The sequence below is a fragment of the Pollicipes pollicipes genome, unplaced genomic scaffold, assembly GCF_011947565.3.
Source record: "Pollicipes pollicipes isolate AB1234 unplaced genomic scaffold, Ppol_2.1 Scaffold_6686;HRSCAF=7923_pilon_pilon_pilon, whole genome shotgun sequence".
NCBI lineage: Eukaryota > Metazoa > Arthropoda > Thecostraca > Pollicipedomorpha > Pollicipedidae > Pollicipes > Pollicipes pollicipes.
In genome coordinates, this window is record NW_023596921.1 from 21,943,804 (window position 1) to 21,970,788 (window position 26,985).

Below are 26,985 nucleotides of genomic sequence, written 5' to 3' on the forward strand. Positions count from 1 at the left end.
GCAGGCCTTGAGAGACAGAGGGGACAAACACCTATCCCACACCTGAATTTCACGACATTGTCAAACTATGCACGAGTTAGTATCTATGCGCACTAGAAACTTTCAACTTCCGTCACTTTCCTTGTCCTAGTCTTTCCATAGTTTCCAAGGATGCGCTCTACGCATCATGGAAACCAGTGCTACAGCATCAGAAGCTTCTCTGATTTTCAGCATAAGCAAGGGGATTTAATCCAGACATCAGGAAACATGCGAGTCTATGTATTGAGAAGCAGGCAAGCTGGTCGGGTATAACATAGACACACCCCAGAATGCGACGCAAGGCGGCTTCCAATGGTGGCGGCAGTTCCGTGCCTGCTCACTGGCGACGCGCGGCGGTACACGGAGAGCTAAGGCCACCCTGACGGCCGCTGGTGGCCTTTCGGCCGACATGCGCAGCGTCGCTCGTCAGTGACAAAAATAATCATTTGTAGAGCAATACAACCACGTGGCACACCCAGCCGTGTGCTCGTATGACGCCATCTTGGCGTGCGTGGCGTGACTGACGCACACAATATTGCAGCGTTCAGTGGTGGCACGAGGAAGCTCTGTGCACACACCCGTCAACACAACATCGTGCGACAGCACGGCATGACCAACATGTGGTGATAACGCCTACGGAGGAGGGCGCAGCAGCACGCAAAACAAGGCGCTTGCTTTCCTCCCTTATCCTACTTGTCAGAGACCTAGCCCGGTCCACTGTCTGTGCTCCACGGTACATGCCGCTACCTATCCAGGCACAATAACACAGACTTGCGTCGAAAGTCGCTAGCAATGCTCACACATCTGGAAAAGGCTATTTGAACATCGCAGTATTTGATTTGAACTCGTGTGTACTAAACTCGTTCGCATCCAATGATAGTTCAAGCGCAGCAGGCCCCGAAAAACTGTTAATCAAATATCAAAGGCAGCTGACTGACGCAAGAGTGGTCATGAAGAGTATCCATGATAACGCGAGCAAAACACGCATACGAAGGGCAGCCACGCTATCGCCAGAGCAACACTCGTGACAATCAGAATATCATTAATCGTATCTGAATACACCGGAAAGGCATTGACAGACCGCAAAACGCCTAGAGATAGGCACCCTCCAAGACATCAACGGCTGCACCACAGCGGATACATGGAGGAGCGGCAAAGCTCGTGTGCGACCTGGGTGGCATTCTGCAGCTCCAGGTCACCGAGCGAAAGCAGCAGCAGCACACACAATCAGACCTGTTTTGAACAGCTCTCGCGTGACACGGTTCTACAAAAGACACCTAAGCAAATGTTATTGTGAAGATGAGATTCAGTAGATAATGGTATTCTTAAAAGATCCCTGAAGCCTAAGTACGGCGAATCTCGACACGCACAGGCATCGAGTGGTTTCCTTTCCGAAAAATAAGTATTTCTACAGTATAAAAGGCATGCATCATCGGTGCGTCCACACCAGAGCCTACAAATTAGAATGACAAGACAGAGAGCATCACTTCTGCCCCGAACCGAGCCAGGCATCACCAAAAAAAACCTGAGAATTGCTTGAAAGTTGTTACCGACGGTCTTCACCCGAACTACAACTTCACCGAGCGTTCTCCAGATGGCTCTCACACCTGCGCGTGCAGCCTCTCGTGCGAGTCACCGGCGGCGTCTTCACTGGACGTGCGGCAGGGAGCGTGCCGAGTCGACCTCCGCGTCACTCCATCCGGCCTTGACCTCGACACCATCGACTCCAGCATCTGCGTGGACAACAGCATCAGCATTACCACGTGCCCGGCTGCCTCGCCGACGCGCAGCGTGAACATCACGCACACCGCAAACCCCGCACAAACGCCACGATGGCATGCATATAATGAGTCGTATTATTTGATGGGCTTTTTGTAAATTTGTATAATGTTGGAAGCCAATACCACACATTTCGCCTTCGAAGGAAGCGAAATGTCCTGTTCTTTTGAGCCACAGGGCGCATTCGCATTTGGTACACAAGGCGCACTCAAAACCATTGATATGCACCAACTTTCACACAGCATGCACCAGAACCAATTTATATTGGAGCGAAATCTCTCCCGGTGCATCACGCGCTTTCAGCATGCAGCTCTTCCGGATAAAATAAGACGATGCAGGCAAACAAGGATACTAAATGGAATGATAAAAATACAGAAAAAGTTACAGATGAAGGCCACAGAAAGCTGAATCATGTTACTGCGATATCTGCCACAAGTATCTCATTGGAAACGCCCCAGAAAAATCACATCGCTTGCCCAAATCATAACGCACAATCAGATGAACCAAAACAAATAAAATGCAAGGTAGCACAGTTTGTCTGTGACGACTACACATATATGGCGCAACACATCTTGTGGTGAATCGTGCAATGTTTCAGCGGCCAACCATGCGTGCCCTTCAGTTGATCCTGTCTGCGTGACGTGTGCACGTGGATTAGTAACACACACACAAGCTGGAAGCGCAGCATTCAGCCCAGACTGGCTCGAGCAGGCGAGCTCGCGGAGGCAGTTCAGCTTCGTAACGTGTGCATGCCGGCACCAATGACTGCACCTGGGTTACATTGCTTGAATTAGGGCCCCGCCGGCCAGCCCTGGTCATTTCAGGGCTTCAGGGTAAAGGGGAGTGGATATTGGTAGGCAACACTACACGCATCTGGGGTTCCCCGCCGACCATAACCCCGCACAGGGACCCCCAATCCGGGTATGTGCTGGACGCTCGGACGGGGCCTCCGCCAGGGGGAAAGCAAGCCCACTCACGGCTGAAGCGTGTGGCCCGCCCAGATAAACAGGGGGCAGCGATGATCCAGGATAAAGCGAGAATGAGGACGTTAGCGAGGACGAACGGCAACTAGACGTGGTCTATTGTGCAGCGCCATAACGCAGCAAACATTTATTCTTCGTCGCACTGTGGTAGAGCGATGCCGAAAGTACATGCCCAAATCCATTGATTTAATACGGCAGGTGTGTACGGAGTACGTGGTCAGCAAGCTGACCACTGGACACCGCTCGGGCTGAGGGCCGAATCCATCGCCGGTCATGTCCCACGGCTGGCGTCCCACCCGCTGGGTCGGCCTCCGCACGCAACAAGCTGGCACAAATCCAGCGTCAAATCAGCGCGACCACAGACGCCTGGGAAGGCGGAAGACACCGATCCCAGCTGCCCGTCCGAGGCCGTGGACAGGACTGCGGCCGTGGGCAGGCATGACCTCTGTCGGGACCGGTCAGGACCGCTACCGTCCACCGCTGTAAGCGGTGCGTTTGCGCCGGGCGGCGTAGCGACATGAAGCACGGTACGGTGAGATTATCAGAGCCGCGAGAACCGACACAGATGCAACGTCGAAAGCGGGCGGCACGCGGCCAGAGGACCACTCACGCTCTGCCCCGCAACGATCCTGCGGTGGGGGAGGGGGGGGGGGGGCAGAGGACGCAGGGGTGCGTCAGCATCACTGGCCTGCCGACGGTCCGGGGCGGCCGAGGTCACGGCGCTCGCGCCTACGGCGTCACAATGGCTGACTAACAGCCGACGAGCCCGTGCCATTAACAACGCAATATAACAACTGTCGCAAAGCCGCAACGAGCGTATGCGCCAGTCCACCGCACCGTATATACACAGGCACGGCAGCTAAGTCCATCGCACTGGCAGTGCGTCTGTGTGGTGTATGTGCAGCCACAGAGCTTGCGCCGCATACGTCAAGACGGAGTGAACAGGCACGGAGCGAATGGCGTGGTGACGTATGTATGTATGTATGTATGCATATATATATATATATATATATATATATATATATATATATATATATATATATATGTATATACATATATATAGCAGCTGCCGATCCGGAAGAGGCGTGAGACAGAGGCTCGACACTTACCCCTTACGTCTCCGGAACAACTGTAGAAGCATCTATGCACAGCATTGCGATCAGCGTGTTCTCTTCAGCTCGTGCCGGTCAGGCCAGGTCATGTCAGGTCACAGACCACCCCGCCCGGGACACGCAATCCGTACCGCCACCCGCTCCGCACGCCCGGCACCCGTCGGACGGGGCGGGCGCCGCGCCGCGACACACCAGGCGGCCGGCGCGGCGCGCGGACCCACCTCCGGGTCACCGACGATCCGCTGCAGCAGCGTCTCGCCCAGCGTGTCGGGGTCCTCGCCGCGGGACCGGTACAGCTCCATCTCGACGATCATCTCCTGCGGACGGCGCCGACACGCCGCGGGTGAGTGCCGCTCTGTCGGGGCTGGCGTCTCGGACGGGGGACCGCTCACGGCGACGCCTCATGGCAACCGACTCCAGCGGGGCGGGTATCAGGGTCAGTTTCGAACAGCTCGACGTTCCAACACGGGTCAGCGAGGTGCAATAACCAGCCTGAAACTCATCACTGCACGAGCGTTATTAGTCGCAGCTGACTGCTGCGACTAATTACCCGCAGTCGATACGAGGGCGCAGACAGCACACATTTGGCGCAGGCGCCGGCATCTGCCCAGGCTTCTAAGGAGCCGACATGCCCAAGTGGAGTGGCGGTGGCGCTGGAGGGCGCGGCTCACCTGGACCAGATAGTTCTCCTGCTGAATACGCTCCTTCAGCTTCCGCGGTATGTCCGGTGTGATCCAGAACACCAGCTGCATGATGACGTACACCACGTTCTAGGAAGAGACAAAATGACGTCTTCAAACGAGGCTCCGTATCCAAAACAGTTCACGCTTAGAGAAGTCCAGAGGACTGGGCCGTTTTCAGCTGTTACCTGCTATACGCTAACTTACTCCCTTTGCACATCCAGAAGCCGCGAACAACAGGTCTAACATTGGTCACCACTCATCAGGTAAAAAGAAAGACGATCTCGACCGTGGCCGTCGGTTCGTGTGGTTACCGATCTGCACCATTGGCCACATCCCTCACCTGGAATACGAGAACGAAGAGTAGCCGGGCGGCCAGCACGTGCCAGTAGAGGGCCGACGGCTGGTACGGGTTGGGGTCGTCCGGGCCGTTCCGATAGTCAATGTACCTGCCCGCGCAGCAGCACTGCCTCACCATCCCGTGCAGCACTCAGAACAGAGTCACACACTCAATAACCGCCGCTTTGAGAACTCGCTATCGCTATACCGAGAACACGCGCAAGCTATGCTCGAACTTAGTGGGTCACCAAGTACAGCCAACCGCACCACAACGCCCGCACGGGGTTTAATCACGCTAAACCTAGTTTCACGTGGCTCGTCTGCTCACCCATCCTACAGACAGCGCCGCCCGCACCTGCCGACGCACCCAGCGTGCCGCTCAGACCGGCCGGGTCAGTCTCGGTCCCTGATCCCAAACCTGGCCGCCGTCCGCACCTGCCGGGTCAGCCTCGGTCCCTGACCTCAGTCCGGGCCGCCGTCTCACCTGCCGGGTCAGCCTCGGTCCCTGACCTCCGTCCGGGCCGCCGTCTGACCTGTCGGGTCAGCTTCGGTCCCTGACCTCAGTCCGGGCCGCCGTCTGACCTGTCGGGTCAGCCTCGGTCCCTGACCTCAGTCCGGGCCGCCGTCCGCACCTGCCGGGTCAGCCTCGGTCCCTGACCTCAGTCCGGGCCGCCGTCTGACCTGTCGGGTCAGCCTCGGTCCCTGACCTCAGTCCGGGCCGCCGTCTCACCTGCACGTGTCGATGGTGCCGAACGTGCCGTTGCGGCGCGGCAGGTACTGCGGGCTGAAGTCGGAGACGCGGAAGGCGGCCAGGCTGTGGTTCATGTAGCCGGTCAGCGTGCCATCCGTGCTCACCGCCAGTTTGTACACCAGTTGCGGGATGAAGTTGGACGTGAAGCCGATGATGCACGCCTGCCGAGTGAGGACAGATCGCAGTCACTCCACGGCAGCCAAGTGAGCACCTGGACAGCTGAAAGTTGGAAACGCAGAGGACTGGCCGAAACCTGTCCCAATATCTCTACAGACAACACAATCTGGAATAAACCGCATACCTACATGTAAAAAAACATACCCTCGACACTCACTCTGCAGTGAGCTAGGCTCAGCACCCCGCACTAATGTTTGCTCAACTCACGCGCTCCGGATACGCTGGCAACACCCGTGACGGCTCTTCATCACCTCGGCACCGTCGTAACACGACCGCCCCCCCCCCCCCCTGACGCCTCTCCACCACCTAAGCCACCGTCTAGACACGACCGCCCGCCGCGTTCCCCGGCTGCGCTCTCACGTTGCTGAGGACGGCGAGCCTGCCGATGCTGTTAAGGATGCGGTACCAGATGCCGATGTCGCGGACCCGCTGGCCCACCGGGCGTCGGTAGAAGGTGAGCAGCTTGCGCGCGTCCAACCGCATCTCCAGCGTGTTGTTCAGGATGGCGAACAGCGGCGCCAGCGGGAACGACGCCACGAAGATGGTGACAAAGCCGAACTGGATCACTGGAAAGGGCAGCAGGTCGTGCCAGACCGCTGGCAACCGCAGTAACGCGGTATATGTGGCCCGATAACGATGGTGACATTGGGCAGCCATCGCAGGGCACGTCACTGGACACAACCCAAGCCACAATACAGCTTGTCTCCAGAACTAAGCCCACGTGACTTCCAAAAAGGTCATACACAGCACAGGCCGTCAGTACCCTCGCACACACAGAACATAGCCGTCTTCCAGCACCCAGACATTCCTCCAGAACACAACCCCAGCACCCATTCAAGTTCAGGAAGGCAACCTTACGCGCGACTCGAAGTTCCAGCCCAGGGCATCACCCATCTCCAGGTACTCCCAGAAGAGACTCTGCGTGAGTCCGGGGCCTCACCCATCTCCAGGTATTCCCAGAAGAGACTCTGCGTGCCCCAGCTGAGCAGCGCGAAGTCGGCCGCCCAGCGCGGCAGATCCCGCTTCTCCTCCTTGTTCTCCGTCAGCAGCTTGCCCAGGTTACTCAGCCAGGTGAACAGTTTCCTGACGGCACGGTCACGCAGCCAGCGTCAATACCACCTCCGTCGGCGCCAGGCGATGGTGGCGCAGAGGCTCTCTCGTTCTTATGCGCGAAACATCAGCCTGGGCTTTCGTCATCTCTCAGGCATGTTGAATACATAAAGCACGATGGTCTTCACAAATATTTCAACCGCAATTTGCGGATATATTAAAGCGTCCATGTTTGGCTACGGTGTTCTCATATATATTCCTAAAACCAAAAGGACGAGGACGCTTTTTAAGCGGTGTACATGTACAGGCAAGGGAGATCCAACGAACAAAATTCACGGCAGGTTTCATCATGAATATTGGAGGGGGGGGGGGGGGACAGCGTGACAATAAGCAATATTAGATAGGTCCAGTGCTTCAAAGGTGAGCCCCACAGCATCCATGACAGAATACGGTACGGACGAATTACTGGTACCAACCACTGACATCGCCGATCGTTATTTAACACTACGCCGTTTAACCAGTACTTCCAGGTACATTGCAGGTCCTTAACTCAATCTAACAACTTTAAACTCATAATGCTGATAAACCAGAAGCTGAAGGACTGGTATATTGCAGGTCCTTAACTCAATCTAACAACTTCAAGCCCATAATGCCGATAAACCAGAAGCTGAAGGTCTTTCTTTATCGATTGACAGATTGGACGGCCTAATTCGAAAAAAGTCCTCGGACAAGTGCACCTGACTCCACTATGACTGAATATTTCAGCTGCATCACAGACAAATGTGCGTCCGATGGATGTGTCAGACGCCCGCCACGGAGAAAGACCGCCGAGCGACACGCGCTGATCTCGAAGCGGACCGGGAGACCAGGGACGATATCCTACGGGGATCATCACAAGCACCCTTCATCGGTCAAACTGAGTCATTTGCTGCAAAGATCGCAGCCACTACGTTGCTAGACAGAGATAGAGTCCTGGTAGATCTTCTGGGCCTGGCCATACAATGAATTAACAGTGATCCACACGCTGAGATGCAGCAGAAGCTTCGTAGGGCAGTTCCGAAAACTGCGTTTATGCCTCCACACCGTGAAATACGGGCAGCGATATTCAGCAGATTGCTCTGCTTAGTTGGAAGCCTGGCACACGGCCTATGACTGCATGCGAACAGCCGCCCTTCTAACGCGGCCACCACCACTCCAAGCTGCCGCGGTGTCACCGGGGGAACGTCACCCAGGGCCCGACATCGCACCCAGCCATAGCCCGCACGGGGCCAGACGCGGGTACGCGGCGGTCACGAGACGCCACTGCCGCCGCGCGCCGGCCCCGCGCCGGCCGCGGCGACGGGCGGGCGGCGCTGTCGGGGCGCTGCCAGTACTCACGGCAGCACCATCTCCCAGATGGTCAGCAGCGCCTGCTTGCCCACCATGATGATGGCCAGCTGCATGGTGAGCTCCCAGAGACAGCCGCCCGGACCGCACTGCCGCCGGTCAACGCATGGTCAGGGACCAGGCGCATGGTCAGGGACCAGGCGCATCGTCAGGGGCCGGGCGCATCGTCAGGGACCGGGCGCACAGTCAGGAGCCAGGCGCATGGTCAGGGACCAGGCGCATCGTCAGGGACCAGGCGCACAGTCAGGAGCCGGGCGCACGCCGTCACAAATGCCAGCCCGCGCCACAAACACAGACAACAGTGCGACCCAACACAGAGGCCGACAACGAAGACCTCATTGACATCATTTTAATTTACACTTCATGCTTTTTTAAAGAACTACTTTTCAATTGCTATGGCAGAGGTAGCTTGCTCACCACGTCACAAGGTAGTTCTGCGCATATGACACTAGCCAGCACCGCGAACGCGTGTCGGCACCACAGCCGACTGTTTGGAGAGTCAGCCACGGCCGTCCTCCGTCCACTCCCCGCCTCACCTCCTCCTGTCGGTAGCCGAAGATGCGGTTGTACTGGCCCGGGTAACCGTGGAAGCGGCCCTTGAAGAAGGCAATGTAGAAGATGGACGCGTAGTAGTTGATGAACTGCAGCATGTAGATCTTGAGCGTAAGGCTGTCGTCGTACTCGGACTGGGTGCGGGGCAGCTCCAGGTCGGTCAGAAAGCGGGCGATCCTGTTGTACACCTGCCGGCAATGGGAGTTTGTAAAGCACGCACCCGACGGGCACGCGTTAACTATTTCAACACGTCAGGGCGGTTCAATCCGACACCGTGCATCATCGCTACGTAAGCATGGAATGACAGACAAACAAACGAAAAAATACACATCCCGCGCCATGCATGAGAGTCGTGCCAATGCCACCAAGTATTCGCCAGCCCGGCTGAACACCTGGCTCAAGCACACCACGATCAAGGCCTGTTCGTCCACGCTTGGGCACATAGTGCAAGCCAGTGACCTTAATTTTGACCCCTTCAATGTGATAGCTAGGTGTTTAAAACCCCGCAAAACAGCACTCTCCCCGGGTTGTTCAAACCACACAAAGGAGCCCACTTTACTGCCCACCAGAAGGCAGCCGTAAGAGCTGGATCATGAAAGTGGCATGGCCTTGGTCTGATCTGGTTGCTGTTACCAAGTCTTCTCACTCTTCCCTCTGAGTGCGTTTCCCGCAACTAAGAGGAGGCCCCGGACCTGGTTCAGCAGCAGCACGATGACGAGGTTGATGGTGGCGGCCGTGGCGTTGGTGAAGATCAGGGCGAAGCTGTTGACGTAGTTGTTCTTCCAGTAGGCGAGCGAAGCCAGGACCGACAGTCGGTACAACACCACACCCACAATGATCGCCACCGCCACCGTGATCTGAACAAACGACGGCAGAATGCACCGTCAGGAGGGGCTTGGCGGCGAAAGGCGGCAAAGTGAGCACGTTTACGAACACTGCGGAGCTTAATCTGAATTCAAGTAATGCTTAGGAACGCCGGAGGCAGCTGCAGCTCGACGCATGCGCCACAATTTTGCACGGTCACGCGGGGAGGAGGGGAGCCCGCGCCACCCCACTGGCAGACGGCGGCGGCGGCAACGGCTGCCGGCCAGCGCCCGCTCACTGACCAGCAGCAGGATGACTGAGGCGCTGACCACCATCCTGGGCAGCCGCATCTTCCAGAAGCTGACGCGCGGCTCCAGCTGCTTGGTCACGATGTTCACCTGGCGACGGCCGACAGCGCGGGGTCAGCGGGGCCAAGCCGCTCGGCACAGCGCATGCGATGACAGACTGGCGGTGGCAGGGTCGGAGTCCGGCGCCCGGTTCTACACCCAGCAATGGCGGTGTTTTATTAGTCCAGACCTCTTCGTGTTCTAGTTCCAAACAGACAGATGCACGGCTCGCAGCACGGCCGGTAGCGACATCGGCGGTGATTAGCTTGCAAGACAAGCGACGAGGGAAACAACGGAAGAAGTAGATAGGGCGTGTCTGATGGGTATCAAAAGGCGCATTAACGGACACCTATGTTGTAAAACCAGTTGTCCATCATGCAGCACGACATATATGCGTGAGCTGGCTACGGCCGATACCTCCTGGCGCAGGTCCTTCAGCTTGCTGAGATACTCGGGCCGCGGGTGCTCCTCCTTGAGGTCGAAGCCGGTCAGGTCCCAGCGGTGCGTGATCTCGGCCGAGTAGCGCTTCCACATCTCCAGGAACAGCGCCGCTGCGTGCCGACACACGGCAGGCGCGGTCAACCGACCGCCACAACGAGCGCGCGGCGCGAGGTGGCGAAGGACATCTGATCACTGGCGGTTGGATCTGTCCACTCCCCCCCCCCCCCTCCCCCTCCCCTACCCTGAAATACAACTGCCACTGAGTGCCCGCGTGCTCAGCAAACGCTGGCGTGTCATGTGCGTCGCTTCCCAACACGCACAAACTGCGACGGAAAACCAAGCGTTAGACTTGCTGGGACGCCGCCAGCGCGAACAAGCCCAGCCTGGGTAATGGGCAGCTTCAGCAGATCACACGCAAGATGTACAATGGTGCTCAACCGCTCACCCCAAAAGGACATGAAGATGGCGAAGAACAGTGTAGATGGGTTGTCGACGAGGTAGGTGACCCGAGCGTGCGTGCAGGTGTCGTTCAGCCGATAGAACTCGCAGAACACGTCGCATATCGGGCACATCAGGACCTCTTTGTCGGCGCAGATGTCATTACTGAAATGGCCCACTGGCCTCAGAATCACGGCCACGAAAGGGCCACCGTGAACCCCTCACCGGGTCACGATAGTGTAGGAACTAAAACGACAGTCTTCAAGTTTTGTGGGTCACACAATGTCAGTCCTAGCTCCCCTAGCATGACAACAGCGGTGAAAATCGCGGGGCAAAACTGATAAGCACTGGTCCCCAAGGTGTTCCGGTATACTTCGCATGCTTCACATTACTACCGTTCCTTTAAAATAAATACGCGAACAACCAGAGCCAGTCACAAATATCATACGCTATCCTGAGCCCCTCGCCACCACCGACCTGGGAGTGTCGTCATACAGCGTGACGATGCCGTAGACGAAGCAGATGATGCCCACGATGGCGGCCGGCAACAGCGCGTACGTGTAGAAGCCCAGCCAGGCGAAGTACATGGCGATCTTGACGCCGAAGTACTCCTGCACGTAGTCGAGCGGCTGGTGCCGGTAGAACTTGCGCAGGCAGGCCCACTCGGCGCGCAGCCGCGAGCGCAGGTTACCCGGCCGCCGCACGTCGCCCTGCGCAGCGGAGGGACGCCGGCCAGGAGCCCGGTCAGAGCGGGGGCGGCGGGGGTCCAGCTGGCACCCCCAAGGCGTGTCGGCCCGTCAGCTGATGCAGGGGGTCACGCTTCGACGCCGAGGTCTGAAAGTGTGGCAATGGTCCGCGTCTGACCCAGCCAAGACTCGGAAGCTGACTCCAGACCTCCGCACATTCTGCTGGCACAGCGACGCTGCCGCGCAGGAATGTTAACGCACACCGATGATCGCTGTTCAGTGTAAACGTACCACGACAGAGGAAATCAGCGGAAGTGAATGAAAGCGTGGAATGGAGCGTTGTTGATCTCTCGAGGAACCAACCAATCACACACTTTGACCCCGTAGCTCCAGTTCTACGGGGAGCCAAATGCGAAGAGGTGGGCAACCTGTTGGACAGGTGCGCCGAACATGAACATAGCGTTTATTCGGTGACGGCCAACACCACACGCAGGTCAGAAAGCTTATCATGACCGCGATCGACGTTACAGTGATGCGGATGTTACGCCGATAGGCGGACATTCGTCGGAACATTATTAACGGCACCAGGCTTAATCACTAACGACTCCGCCGCGGTCAGCAGGCAGTCGGCCGACGTCTGGATCGAAAACAGGACGGGCCGGGTAATACGCCCAGCCGTGACACAAAATGCGCTGGGAAAGACCACATAATCCAGTCAAACAAACGAGCTACTGCAAAACTTGCTACAGCGAGACCACAAGATCAGTATCCACAACCGCAAACTGAGAAGCTCCTGTGACAGAGACGAAGCTCAGCGCTCGGCGAGAGCGCGCTGACGCGTCGCGGCGGTCCTGAGACGGCGAGACCACTCACCTCGTGGGGAGCGTAGCTGGCCAGGTAGGTCTTGTCGGTCAGCAGCTTGTCGATGCCGAAGTCCATCAGCGACTCGTGCTCCGGATCATGCGCCACGAACCACTTCCTCTGCAGGATGAAGGCCACCACCCGCGCGCGCACCGCCGGCGTGAAGAAGCCCTCCGACATGTCGAACCTGACGGCGGCCGCCGTGCGGCGGGTCAGCGCGTGCGCAGGTCCGCGGAACCGACGACAGCACGAAAACATCCGGCTTCAGTTACAACAGCGACCTCACGGCTCGTGCCCACAAAAGCGCGACGATGCTGACGACGATTGAGCGTGATGGGGCCGCGTTTACGCAGCCATACGCACACTAGAACCAGTTTGCATGCACGCTTCATGATTTAGCACAGAGCGACGTGAAGAAATATTCAGCCTTCACGGACCTAGTCGCATCAGGAAGGACAGGTCGCGCAGATCAGGCCGGCCTACAGCTCACGCTGGCCCAGCCAGCTCCGGTCTGGCTGGTCAGACTGTACTGGTATGGACGGGTCAGGATCAGGTGTCGCGGGACACGCGGAAGCTGGCGGGGAGAGGTACACATTGGGATTCGTCCAGAGGCCTTCGGGTTCTCAGAACATCACAAATAGCTAAACAGAGCCCAGTCACAAACAACGCATGGGACTCCCAACAAGTGAATGAGCCAATTGGAACAGGCCTGGGGAATCCACAGTTGCGAGCACCACGTATCACCTTTGGGTGTATCCAGTGCACTTGCAGCGCTCTTAATAGATTTTGACCTTCTCGATGTTTTTTTTTCGAGACTCGCAGCTAGTCTACGGGTCGGGAATATGTCAATGGGGCTTTCGACACGCTAGCCTTCTTCCCATTTGAAGATCCAGCCTCTACCTTCGGACGCCTGGATCTGCCACTGAACACGCGCCTGCCCCAATATTTCGCCCAGCACAAACTGTTCTTAACAGCAAGTGACGAAACACCGCGAATAGCTCCCAACGCAACAGCTTCACAGAACGTCGCACATCGGGGAGGACTGACGCCAGCACCACCGCCGACCCTCACAGGTATTCGCGGTCCCGGCTGTAGACGCCGGTGAGGCTCTGGTTCTTGGGCGGGAACTTCTTGGGGTTGACGCCGAACAGGCTGCTGTCGACGCTTTGCACCAGGTCGGTAATCTCGCGGATGACGGGCACCTTCTGTATGAAATCCTCGCGCGCGCTGAGGCCGGCCGGCTGCGGACGGGCGCGTGCACCGCTCAGCCGGAGGCGCCCGCGGTCAGAACGGACACTACGCAGCGCGCCACCGGCCCAACACACAGCACGCGGGTTAGGCGGCGAAGCAGTTGTGGCGATGCTGCCCGACAAGTCCGTGGACGAGCAAGCTGTGCAGTTGTTACGTCACACAAAAGGCGCGGACAGTGGCACCCGTGGCACGTCCGAACAACGCCGCACACACCACCGGACGACCGCCGCACGATCGCGGCACGACCGCACGACGCCAGGGATCAAACGCCACACACGGAATCAAAATAAAGCAGCCATACAACTCCTGATTTTGTCTGTAGCGTTCCGACAAAGCCAGGTCGGTCGGAAAGCCAGGGCTTCGCTACGTCGCTGCGTTTGAGGGTGCGATATCTCACCAGCTTCATGGGCATGCGTATCTTGAGAATCTCGGCGTAGCGCCTGAGCACCTCCCATGGCGTGTGGATCTTTACGAACGTCAGCGGGCTGTTTTCGTCGATCTTTTCCTCCTCCAATTCAAGACCTTCCTTTCTCTGCAGAGAAAAACAAAATGGCATTAACCAACGCATTCATCCAAATCCATCTCGCCTCGCCCACCCAAAATTGTCAAAAATTAGACGCCCAGCTCGAACAGGCATGTGCTGCTGGCAGTGAACTTAAACCAATGCTGAAGGCAATAATGCTGCCAGCAAGCTGATGCATGCTATGACTTGCATGTTAGATGGAATGAACAAATAATGAACCAAATTATCAATACCATGCTTCGTGATATCAGATAATACATGTGAATTTGTTGAGATTCACAATCCCAGTGCATTCTTTCCAGAAACAGGCATTAACAGGATGGCAAAGAACCTGGCAAACCAATTTCAGAATGCCTCAGGTTTGAAGTTATTTGACCAGCTGCTATACTTGCCTGAGCTTTGGGCCATGACTATTTCCGAAACTTCTGGGAAAAAAACTTAAAAAAGCTTACAAACCCTTCCAGAATTTACGAAAAATACTCCTATTGTGGCATAACATACTTACAAAAAGTGGCAGAAACATTGTGAAACATGAAAAATACCCAGATCACATATTCTGCAAGAAATTGCTTTGCAAAGGCTATGATCTGAGAGCTGATAATACTCCGATGAAATTATATTCTTTTAGAGGTAAAGCGTGACTTGGAAACAGAGGAAACGGCGACGACTCAAAAACAAATACAACATATTCATTAATAATGTTTCCTTAAAGTACTGCATTTATGTACTGTACCTATGACATGGATGAGCAGAATATAATTTGACACATTCAAAGAACCGATGCCAGCTGAATCATGTGCACGCAAAACTAAATACATGGGCACTTACCAGGTTCTCCTCAAAGATCTCTTGACGAGTAGTATGGGCGAATTCGGAAGCGGCTTGATCGCGAGTACGAACAATGATAAAATCAACTTTTCGCTCTCCATCCTTGAAGTACTGGTCCGGAAGATACTGAAATTGTTCACAATTTTCGGCAGTTTGTCACGACACAGCACACAATGAATATACACACAGCCCCATCACTGGCTCTGGGTCTCTCGTCGATGGCCCACGTGCTGTTGGTCTCTCGTCGATGGGCCACGTCCTATCGTCACACGCTCAAGAATTGCGTCACTGACACAAATGACCCATGTACTTCGGTCACGTCCTCCTGTCACTAGCAGAAACCCTTCCACCATTTCCACACTTCTTCCATCAACAAAGAGGTACTGCCTTTGCTGGAAAAGTACCCTCCTCTTGAGATAATTGTTTTATCGCTAGTTACGATACTTTCTTCAAGATCAACTTCTCTCGTCATTGCATTGGCCTTCCACTCACTACATTGCCCTTTCGACCTATTCCCTTCCTCACTGGAGCAATGCTTCCATCATAGCCCCAGGTGCCCCACGTCACACAAGAATCTGTCCTGTGATGGTCATCATTCCCCGCGCCTAATCATTGAGGGGATATTTCAGCCCTGACGGCAGCGCGCGTGACGTCAGTTTACACTGGGCACGCACGGCAGGGACGGCCGCGGGCTGACCTGCGGGGCTTTGCCCGGGCTGCTCTCCACCTGCGGGTCGTCCATGCCGGGCTGCGAACCCATCGATATCAGCTCCACCTCGTCCAGCTGTTGCACCTGACCGACCAGCTTGCTCTTGCCCGGCGCGTGCAGCTCATAGCTGGACGTCATCGGACGTCGGGCTGCTGATCGCCAGCATCACCTGTCACCGGGCACCAGCTGCTCGTGAGAACAGTCTGGGGCACAAGCTGGCCGCAGCACACTCAGGTCATACCAACAACTAGGCACAGGTCAGCTAGGCACAGGTCATACAAACAACGAAGTCTTACATATGTGTCTGTCACTGGGTGTGTTTTAACATCAGTGAGCACACAGGGTCATGTGTTCAGTTCCCGGTGTGGTCCAATGGATAGACGCTGGGTTCTGTTAACGAGTGACAGCTACAGTGGGTTCAAAACCCACCAAATGCGGCCGTGTTTACTCGCCAACAAAGGAAATTTTTCCCATGAAAGGCTGTGTAATTGTGTTGCATCAATGCTCTGATACAGATGGCACCTCTGTACTACCACCGTCGCCCTGACAAAAAGAGCTGGTGACCAACCCAAACATCCTTAAAATCATTTCCATCCCCCACCAGATATCACATAATCATGCCCAAATTCTCAGTAGCCTGAGGCATTCATTGCTCACGTTATTACACATCACCACACATCCAGCATTTCTAGCTTTTCTGGTTTACGCATAATTATATTGATAGGAACACTGCACAGCAACCAACTGCCAGTGCCCAGAAGTGGACACCAACAAATCTGCTGATGACATGTCAGGCCTATGCTGTCACATTAATAAAGCCCTTCAACATGAATGTATGTTCAACACAAAAATGCATCTCAATGTGTTGCCCCCACAGGTGGACACCAACAAATGTGCTGATGGGGCGTAGGGCCTATGCCGTCGTATTAACAAAGGTCTTTAATATAGGAGTATGTTTGACACAGAGAAATGTATATCAATGTGCTCAAAATTAAACCAGGAACATATGTGTAACTTTCATACTACTATGAGGTATAGTCTCACACTTTACAGCTATGGACATGTTAAGCTGAAATAATGCAAGATCTTCATAAAACTGACCTCAACCTCGCATAATGTGGTGAACTATTAACCTAGCAGCATACAACTATTGACTTTGAAATTTTGTTGAACCAAATCCAATGTTTTTTCTGTGAGGCTCTATCTTTCTAAGCTTGAAAACAGCAAGGGGTCAGAACTCCCCCTTCTCCAGTCTGTGTTACAAAAATGTGAGGATCATGGTGAGGGTTAAGGCGAATAGATGGGGCAAACTAAGCCCGCAGTTTGAAACACTGGCAACATGGTCAGTGTTCATTACCTAATGCCAAAGCTGTGAGCTGTACCCCATGAAGTTTTTTGATAACAGGGTGAAAGAAGCCACAAGTCAGCAACACAACCTTTTGGCTGATCCATTGCCCAGTCGGGGTGCACTCCTGTTCTTAGCCTGTGCAACATACCCTTATCCATACCAGGTGTCAACACATGTTTGCTCCACAGGTGCTCTTCTGCAGCCTGTGGTTTTCCCTGATGTCAAAGCATGATCACTGAGTTATCCTGAAGCATAGTGATTATGGGTCGAGTTGCAATAATATAAATAACCCCTTTTATAAGGTGTGATATGTGGCTTACCCCAACTGGATGCACTGGAGCATCAAAAAGTAGTGCAAGAGTTCTGTCTGGGTCTTAGTTTCTGGATCACTGCTTCATTTGCAATTAAAAACAGGCATAATCATCCTCATAAAATCATTGAAGAAATATTGTTTGCTTCACCTCAGACTTAATCAGGGGCAGAGGAATCATTTGAGGCTGGAGAGGCTGGCCCTAATCAACTTTCTAAAAAAATAATAATGATCCTATAAGCAATGAATCATGGGATAAAACTGCTAAAAGGCTTTTGGTTGCTCCAACTTGGCAGAAGCTGGCATGGAGTGCAACATGTCAGATGGTAAATTCATGGTGATCCTCACCATTCTTAAACATAGCAGGCAAAACTATGATTTGTAGCTGGCAGATCATAGATGCATTACAGATTATCAAGAAAATACCTGAGAACACCAGAATTCTTTGAGATCTGAGTTTGTTATACACATGCTCCAGGTACAGCACAGAATCAAATGGGTTGTGCACATTATTATATATTTCCTACATTAAAACATGTACAGCACACAGCACAGAAACTTTGCAAACAATGGATATGAATAAATTCATCATTTGTGAATTACATCCTGCTGGGCATCAAAAGTATGAGTTCCCCACATTCATCGTATTCAATGTTCATTTAACACATTATTTTCCAGAGTTCACTAGTGTCATTTCGGTCATTGCAATTTTGTGGGTTAAAGCTTGAGCGTGCACTGATGTCCTCACAAAAACCATCGAAAGCACCCATAAAATCGAATATTACGGGCGAATACTGATCTCATTTCAAACGTGCATTTACCTAGCCACAGTACCCACCAACCGTTTCCACGAAACCGCGCGTGCGCCCTCCGCCCACCCGTGGTCCACGCCCATAACGCCCGCGCGGGACGCATGCAGATTTCTTCGTCGACCAATGTGACGCATGTGTTCACCATAAACGCAGTATTGCTAGGCTCGCAGAATAATGGTCAGCTGGCTATCTTCGTGACGTCAAGGTTAGATAATCGGTGCTAAGGCCATGTGATAGCATTTGAGCACAGTCACTGATCACCATGTGACCAGTGACTCTGCCCAAACGCAGCCGCCGTCACCGGCGTGTGGCGGCAGCGGTGTTATAGGTGCACCACGGCACCCGCATCTATCCCCGTGCGAGTTATGACTGACAGTGGCGGATCCAGGATTTCGTCAAGGGAGGGGCAAGCAAACATATTTTTTTATTTATCTACGTATGCATATGAAAAGTTTCACACACACACACACGCACGCACGCACGCACGCACGCACGCACGCACGCACGCACGCACGCGCGCACGCGCACACACACACACACACACACACACACACATATATATATATATATATATATATATATATATATATATATATACATATATATATATATGTATATATGCTTATTCATTTATTTAACAAATACGGAAACCCGTATTATTGTGCACAGCCCTATAAAGCTAGGCGTGCTACGCATCCATACATATAGGGCCCACTCATTTTCTACAGATCAAGTCAAATGCTGTGATTTTGACGCTAAATATTTCGGAACAACAGGCAAAATAAACTTCAGTTGACTGCTGACAACCATCTTGATTCCTAGCCAATATATTTACGGCTAGCCGGCTGGGCGAAGTAATCAGCTGATGGCTGATGGCCAATGCACAATTTTTGCCTTGTTATAAGGGAGTGCGACGTATCCTTACACCCAAAATATGCTAAGAATGTGATGCACTCGTACACTAAGTGTCACACACTCAATAGCCAATGGAAATGACGACGTCGGCGGCATGTAAAGTTACATTCGGCAATTGGCGTAAAAATTCATCGGCGCATATTCGGCTACTGCTGTAAGGCGAATGCACCAAGGCCAATAGGGACGGAACCTGAGCGATCATGGGTGCCGCAGGAGGCCAACGAAGTGGCTCCCGTCAACAAGTATACGGTCCTTAGAGCAAGCAAGAAGAACCCAGGACCAACGTGTTGGACCCTGAAACGATCGGTAGGGCCTCAACAGACTGGCATATAGGTCCCCGGCCATAGCACAGGACCTTCCGAGCAAAGGGGAACCATCCAAGACCATAAATTTATGCTCCGGTGAGATCAAGAATGCACAGGCAGGTTAACAACACGAGCCCCGATAGTGAAGAGTCGCTCCAGAAAGGAGACCAAAGGGAGAGAGCCCTCGGTCAAAGTAGGGGGCCGCTGAGCATCGAGTGTCTCCGCGCCTTACCTTATAAGGGCCTTAGCAACAGCACGAGGCCCTCCAACCAGTGGAAAGAACCCGAGACTTTCATGAATGGCCCCTGGGCAACGGAGTGTGCGCTGGCATATGGGACCCCGGAAAAGTTTATGCAGCCTTTCGGGCGAATGGGAAGAATCTGTGAAGGAAAACCTGATCGATCGACAGCGCTCAGGCGTTGAGGCAGATAGCGTCCCAACAGCACCTTGGGGTCTACGAGGAAGTGCAAAGAGATCAAGGGCAGCGTGGAAAGCTCCTTAGCGATCAGATTGACGCGGCAAGTGGACTTGTAAGACCAGACAACCAACAGCGTAATGTCTGTAGACAACGCAATGAGCCCCAAAATGTCCCCCAAGCAACACTTTCTGAATAAGGAAGGAGTAAATTTCGTTTGCTTATGAGTTCTTTCCTTTTGCTAAGAATAGTTCTTGGTCGTCTGTAGGTCCAAAGATATCCAATTTTGTTATGTCTTTGTTGTAAGAAACCTGCGTTTGTCAGGTTTGTCATGGGCCCCATCGGAGCCTTTGGGTCCCCTCGGCATGGTCCATGGGGCATGGTTCTGTGCCCCCCCCCCTTCCCACCCTCCGCATCTGCCACCGGCCCGAGCAGCTGAATAGATGGTGCCCGCTAAGAACATAGGGCCATGCATTCAAATAAGAAATACTCAGGACGCAATGTGTATGGCTCTGAACGATCGAGTGCGCCCGAGCAGGTTAACACATGGGACCTCCCGTCAAGAGCGTAAGGCCCTCCATTCAAATAGGAAGTCCCCAGGACCCAGTGTAGAGGGCCCCCGAATGATCGATTGTGCCCGAGCAGGTGAACAGATAAAGTTCCCAAAAAGAGCGCAGGGCCCCCCATTCAAATAGGAAGCATTCAGGACCAAATGCAAAGGGCTCCCAAATGATCGAGTGTGTCAGGGCAGATAAACAGAAAGGGTCCCCGTCAAGAGCTAACGTCCTCCATTCAAATAAGAAGTACCCAAAACCCAGTGCGGGGCCCCAAAAGGTGGAGTATTCCCGAGCAGGCTATCAGGTGGCGCAGACAGGAGTGTAGGACCCTAATTTCAAACACCAAGACACAATATATAAGGCACCAGAACAATACAGTGCAGCCGAAGCGGCCAACAGATGGGTCCCCGACAAGTGCGTAGCCCCCCCCCCCCCCCCCCCCATTCAGATAGGAAGTGCCCAAGACACAATGTGGAGGGCCTCCGGATATTCGAGTGTGCCTGAGCAAGTTAACATAAAGGGTCCCCGAAAAGAGCGGAGGGCCCTCCATTCAAAAAGGAAGTACCCAAAACAAGATGTCGAGGTCCCCCACGGTCGAATGGGCCCGAGCATCTTATCAAAATGGGCCCTGACAGGAGCGTAAGGCACTTCATTGAAATAAGAAGTACCCAAAACCCGGTGCGGAGGACCGCTGAAAGATGGAGTGTCCCCGAAAAACTCAAACACCAAGAACCAATGTGCAGCCCCCCCCCCCCCCCCAACAATCGAGTGTGGCCGAGGAAGCGAACAGAGGGGGCCCCGGCAAGAGTGTAGGACCCCATTAAAATAGCACACGCCCAAGGCCCAATGTAGAGGGCCCCCGAATTCAGAATAGAAGCACCCAAGACCCGGTGTGCAGGCTCCCCGAACGACTGAGTGTGCCCAAGCAAGCCATCACATGGACCCCCAACAAGGGTGTAGGGCCCTAAGCAAGTGACAGAAAATTGGAAACACCCTATACCAATGTAGTGGGCTCATGAGCATATCGCAAATGTGTCGGTAGGTTAACCGAGACCCACGTGAAGGAGCCCTGAGCAACCGACAATACTTCGGCGGGTGAAGATATGGGACCCCGGCTATAGCTTACAGAGCCTTTCTGGCGAATGAAAAGAATCCGTGGAAAGGCCCGTGATTGACAAGAGTGTCCCAGTACTCCAACAGGAAAGGCCCCAACAACAGCGCAGGGCCCTCTGAGCAAATGCAAAGAAATGGAAGGCAACGTAGAATGATCCCTAACGATCGAAATGATCTTGCCAGTGGGCATATAGGTCCCCCGGAAACAGCATGAGCCCCTAGACAATGTAATTGGGATTAATATTTCCAGTTCACAACTTTTCCGATCATTCGATATTTTTCTGGACTTCTTACCGGCTCTTCACTTTCGCTTGCAGCTGTTCTTGGTCGCCTGGAAGTCCAGAGATTTAATGCGTTTTGTGTAAAAAAACTTCACCAGTTCGGCCGGTCGTGGGCCCCTAGGAGCCAATGGGCCCTTCGAGGCCCAAGGAAGGGGGGCGGCATGACCCCGTGCTCCCCCATCTGGATCCGCCCTAATGGCTGGATGCGATGTCGGACCCTGACAACCAAGCAGAGCATACTGCTGAAGAACGCCGTCCGTATTTCCCAGCGTGCGGACATCAACGCAGTTTTCTGAGTTGCTCTATGTAGCTTTTGCTACACCCCAAGCGTCGTTGATTGTTGGTCCACCGTATCGCCAGGTTTAGGAGATCCGCCAGTAACCCATCTGTGTCCAAAAACATGGTGGCTACGATCTTTCCAGCAGATGGCTCAGTTTGATTCCGTGAGAGGTGGTTGTGATGCCAGCAATCCCCCTCAAAATGCGGCATCTTTTTTGTCTGCCCATTGTCCATCGCTTAGCATCACCACGAGTCCGACCGCGCGACCTATAGAGACTGCAACACCGGATGTCGCAGCTATTTTTGCTAGGAGTTGCGAGCGCGCATGTTCAAAACCATGTTCCTCAACTTTCTCAGTGCCCAGTTTTCGACCGAACGTGAGTTTTTTTGAACGAACAATGGCTAGCGATTGAAATACTAATTTGCGACCCCATTTTGATCTTTAATCCACGTTCAGGGTTCTTCAATATTTCTGAGGAATACAAAAACAAATCTGACCAAACTTTTTTAATTCCATAGGCTTAGAAAGAGTTTACTGATCCATTCCAAAATAATAAAAAACGCCGGTGATGCATTTCATGCCGTCGTTGAACACCTGATTTGTACAGTTTATTGACTTCAAAATGCAAACAGAATTGATCCCGCAGTAGCTTCTGACTTCTGGTTCTGTTCTGGTTACAAGATAAAAATGACAAAAAAAACGAAGACAACTGCGCTCCTTGCTAACAAGCGAGCTATATCCGGCGATTTTTTTTTTGGGGGGGGGGAAGGTCGTCATCAAAAGGAAGACTTTCGTTGACCTTGTGCCGCCTTTGGCAATGCGTTTGCTTTGCTCCTGCCTACGTACAAAAGCAGATGAAGTCGTCCACGTTGAATGAGGGGCAAACAAATGTCCGGTGAACCAATTCATGCCTAAGGCAGGCAGCTTTCCGAAAGCTTATTTTCTGCTGTGGTGTGGTGTAAGGGAGGATATTTGGGGGGAAAATGCTGTTGCAGGTGTTCAATATATGCTTTACACGCAAATAAGAAGTAATGCGAATTCATAAACATGCCGCGAAGCAGTCCTGTGGTCAGTTCACAGTCAGTCATGCGGGGAACAGTCGGTTCAGAGCAGTGGCCGCCTGCGGCGAACGGGAGCAGGGCTCAAATAAAGAATGTAAGAAAGGACATTCATCCTATGGCTTGGATTTTCGAAAGAAATCCGGTTTAAGGGTTGTCACCTTGTTTTTTGCAATAAGCATTTTAAGCTTCCGATTTTGTCTCCACCTAAAACGCTGCGATAAATCTTATCCCTTGAAATCAGTGAATTCTTGGTGCATGAAAACTCTGGCGTACTATGGGTCATTGACTTGCACCCAAAATTCTGGTCAGCCTGTGTCCAGGTCGTATCTCGTCATTAACATTGTAACATTGTAGAGGCCTCCCCAGTGACCCAAAATACTTATCCCCTCGTGGAATTGTTCGCCTCCCCGGGGAAAACAATGTTGAAATGGATGAATAATCTTAGGAAACAGGATAGTCCTAATTGTCGAATGACATAGATAAGTCGAATGGGCGAAATTGTGCACCAATGGGAAACAGCTGCATATATATATATATATATATATATATATATATATATATATATATATATATATATATATATATATATATACTAGTTATATAGCAGTGTTTACATGTAACTATTTCAAAAATGTGTGATGTGAATTAATAGCGTGTAATAACTTCCATATTTACCCCATCTCCCCCCGCCCGGTCACCGAGTTTGCTTCTCAGTTAAAGTTCCTGAAGATACCCTGAGCCTCTGCCCGCCCGCCCACTTTTTGTAACGGTCTTACGCCGATGGTCAGTAACAGGGTCGCGGCCAAAGAGGAGTATCTTGGGTCCGGATTTTTTCACGATAAATGGCTGGAACAGAAGGTTCAAAATCGGCGTTGAACGTGCTTCGTGCACTTCCCGCCAATGCTGGCTGCGCCCTTGATAAGCTTTTGCCATGAAATTTTCTTCACGTTTGAAAGATCAGAATCCAAATTTGTCAACGTTTTGGTCCCAGCTTTGGAAAACCTATCACGAAGACCTTGTCAAAGTAGACTCTTTCTGAGTTATCTACTTCATCGGACTTCTGTGGCTTTCAGAGATCTTGCCCTGGTCCCTGGCATCTTGCGGGCAGTGGTGTAGCCGGGATCTCTCATAGGACGAGCCCCATCGGGTTAAAGGGGCTTTTGCATTCAGGATATATGATCCTTGTGCTTAGACCCTTTTCTGATGCCCCGGGGTTCCGCTTATATTTAGAAGCCCGACAAACATCTAAGATGTCATGCCCCAGCGATGTTTTAAACTTCACTTGGCTACGCCATTGGATGCAGCTAGCGACGACGTCTGTCCTACTCCTGAAGTTGATATGCCGCGCTTAACGTCTCGGAAAAGAGGTCGGGTAGTCCTGGTGTGCTGTCGGGTAGTACGTCACAGCGCGCCAGCGGCCCAAACGCAGCCATCCTGTGGGCGCTCGGACGCGAGATTGCCTGCCGCTTCAGTCCTAATTCATTTGCATCACATCTGGGAGTGTCCCTGTACCGGTTTGTTCCTCCTGCGCTCTGGCCGAATCGTTCCCGCCCTTCTCTGCGGCGATTTGTCTGGCTACGATGCGTCGGATTTTCAGGCCTACTAGAGCGCGCTTCTGATTGGCTCAGTGTCGCGCTGAGCTCGCCGCCGGAGATCGCCGATTTCTACCGGTCGTCTGCGTGACCAGCTGGTTTCATCGCGCTCTCCGGGCCACTGACCTTTCCATCCCAGTCGGGCGTTCTTGGCGTCAAGGTTGGGCGGCTGTGATGCTGCCGCTATTCAGGAGGTATTCGCACGGAAGGGTGGTGACCCGAAGGCCGGCCAGCGCCTTTCTCACCGGCCGTGCCGCCGTGCGGAATCACACCTCGTTGGGAAGGAAAATGGTCCTGTTTACGCGGCTTTACAGGCGCAGTGGCTGCCTGCCCAGGCCGCTACACCACCGCCAGTGTCTTGGTGGTGGCTCCGAGCCTTGGCTAGCTTAGCTGAGCGCATTGTTCTGAGGTGGGACCGCCCGGCTTATCACGCTTGGGTAGGTAGCTCATACACAGCTTGCGAGCTCCGTCACACCACACACGTCAGATGCATTCAGCTGAAACTTACATCGCTCTTTGCACTTTGCTCGTTCTTTTTATCTGTGAAACGATTATGAGAAACCTTCAGAATTGACACCTTATTCTAGTTCTCGCTTTTGATGTTTTGCATGTACATACTTAGGCTCCGGAAGGTTGGGGTGGGTGAGCGGGAGGGGCAAGTCACCGTTGGGAGAGGGGTAGCTTAGACTTGTGGGTGCCAGTGACCAACCCAAAAGAAAACAAATCGACACCCGTGATCATCCTCTTACAAAACCTGAATCTCCAAGTTCTGCAAAGACGGCCATTATGACAGGCAGGGCCGTGAGAGCCGGCGTCTTCTTCCCAAGAGTCCTCTCATCTCATCTGACATCCCCTTCCAGTTCAAGCGGATTCTTTTTCCCGTCAAGCAGAGCTACAACGTAGCTCTGGACAAGAGCTAAGGCCCAAGAACCGGTCCCTGGATGTGGGTCTCAGTCTGACTGAGTCAGTGCTTTCCCGCGGTCAGCTTCAGATGGCTGCTCTATGGAGTTAGCAGCCGACTTGTTCACCCGGTCACAAAATAGCAAGGCCAAAAATGTGGTGTACGGGACAGGTCTGCAAGCGTACGATTCCTTGGTGCGAGGATACAGGTTCAGCAGGACTACAGCGCACATCGGAAGCCAGCCTGCACTTGCCAAATGTCATGTCGCGTCGAGCAAGCTCTCGGTTACTGCGTGCTCGACCCTTCCGCTGCTGCGGGCGAATCTGGGCCGAATGGCGAACCTTGAATGCTGTTCCTCGGAGGGTCACTTGACCCCACTGACTGGTCAGCTGATCACTACCATAAAATGCAAGTGCAAATGCGATTACTAACGACACAAGTGAGATTAATTTTTCGGTCATAAAACCAAGCACAACTAACGCAAATATTTATTTTGTGCCATACCTTTTGCATTACCCTGGTATCGCCAGGTGTCCCACCTGGAACACGGTTTTAGAAACACTTCTAACTTCTTGAACAGGGGTTATTTGACCTGCTGCCACAGATCCCCAAAAATGAGTGGCGGGAAAATCAAGGAGAAAAACACTGACCCTAGATTAGGAGTTCCATGCCTCGGGTGTGATATGGGGACATATTGTGTACCGACGCAAAAGAATGAAGCGCACTGTTCGGTGATGTTGGAGATGTGCAGATGTGCATGATGTGCTCTTCCCAGGAAAATGGCCTGTCGATTGGACCAATGCGTGTATTCGCAGGCGGAGAAGGCGATGGTGTGTGACGTCAATGGGGTCACGGAGCGTAGTGGTCTTTTTGACGGGGTCCATTTTTAAGAAGCTGAATGTAAAGAAGGATTTTTTATCTTTAAAAATATGTAATCAGAGCCTTTTGAATGAATGGATTTTTGAGGTTAGAGCTCACGCTAAGCAGTGTTTGTGGTGAGAGCCATGGCCCCTACCATTCGATCGTGAATTTCTATGTCAACGGCAGACTTTGGTGGCGCAAGTTTGACGTGCTGCAATGCCTGGCACAGTCATCCTGCCCTCTGACGTCACCTCATCTTGAGCACGGCCGCTGCCACCGGTCGCAGGCCACACCTGCCAGAGGCAAACGGCGAAAGCCTGAAGCGACTCGAACCCACCCCGCCACGGGTCGGTGGATCGGAAGCAGGCGGTCTAACCAACTGAGGCACCAGAGAAGTAACAGCGATAAGAGGGTACTCTCCTTGGAACTGCAAAACGGATGAGTGTTCAAGATGCGCAGAGTCCAGCAACCGGTGCGTATGGTATTAGGTCGTTCGTCGGGATGCTGGAGAGACTGTAG

The 26,985-nt window shown here is 53.2% G+C and overlaps 1 protein-coding gene across 1 annotated transcript; it reads right to left on the reverse strand.

The window, feature by feature from the left end:
• Positions 1 to 242: 242 nt before the first annotated feature.
• LOC119107667 (anoctamin-1) lies at positions 243 to 15,045 on the reverse strand. The gene is made up of 18 exons (XM_037231188.1): positions 15,007 to 15,045; positions 14,053 to 14,187; positions 13,476 to 13,645; positions 12,417 to 12,591; positions 11,335 to 11,567; positions 10,865 to 11,022; positions 10,396 to 10,529; positions 9,934 to 10,029; positions 9,520 to 9,684; positions 8,812 to 9,015; positions 8,267 to 8,364; positions 6,780 to 6,922; positions 6,200 to 6,405; positions 5,642 to 5,823; positions 4,916 to 5,021; positions 4,564 to 4,662; positions 4,114 to 4,209; positions 243 to 1,751 (listed from the first exon to the last, which is right to left on the reverse strand). The coding sequence occupies exons 2-18, from the start codon at positions 14,065 to 14,067 to the stop codon at positions 1,620 to 1,622; spliced, it is 2,412 nt and encodes an 803-aa protein (XP_037087083.1). The 5' UTR covers positions 14,068 to 14,187; positions 15,007 to 15,045; the 3' UTR covers positions 243 to 1,619.
• Positions 15,046 to 26,985: the final 11,940 nt, after the last annotated feature.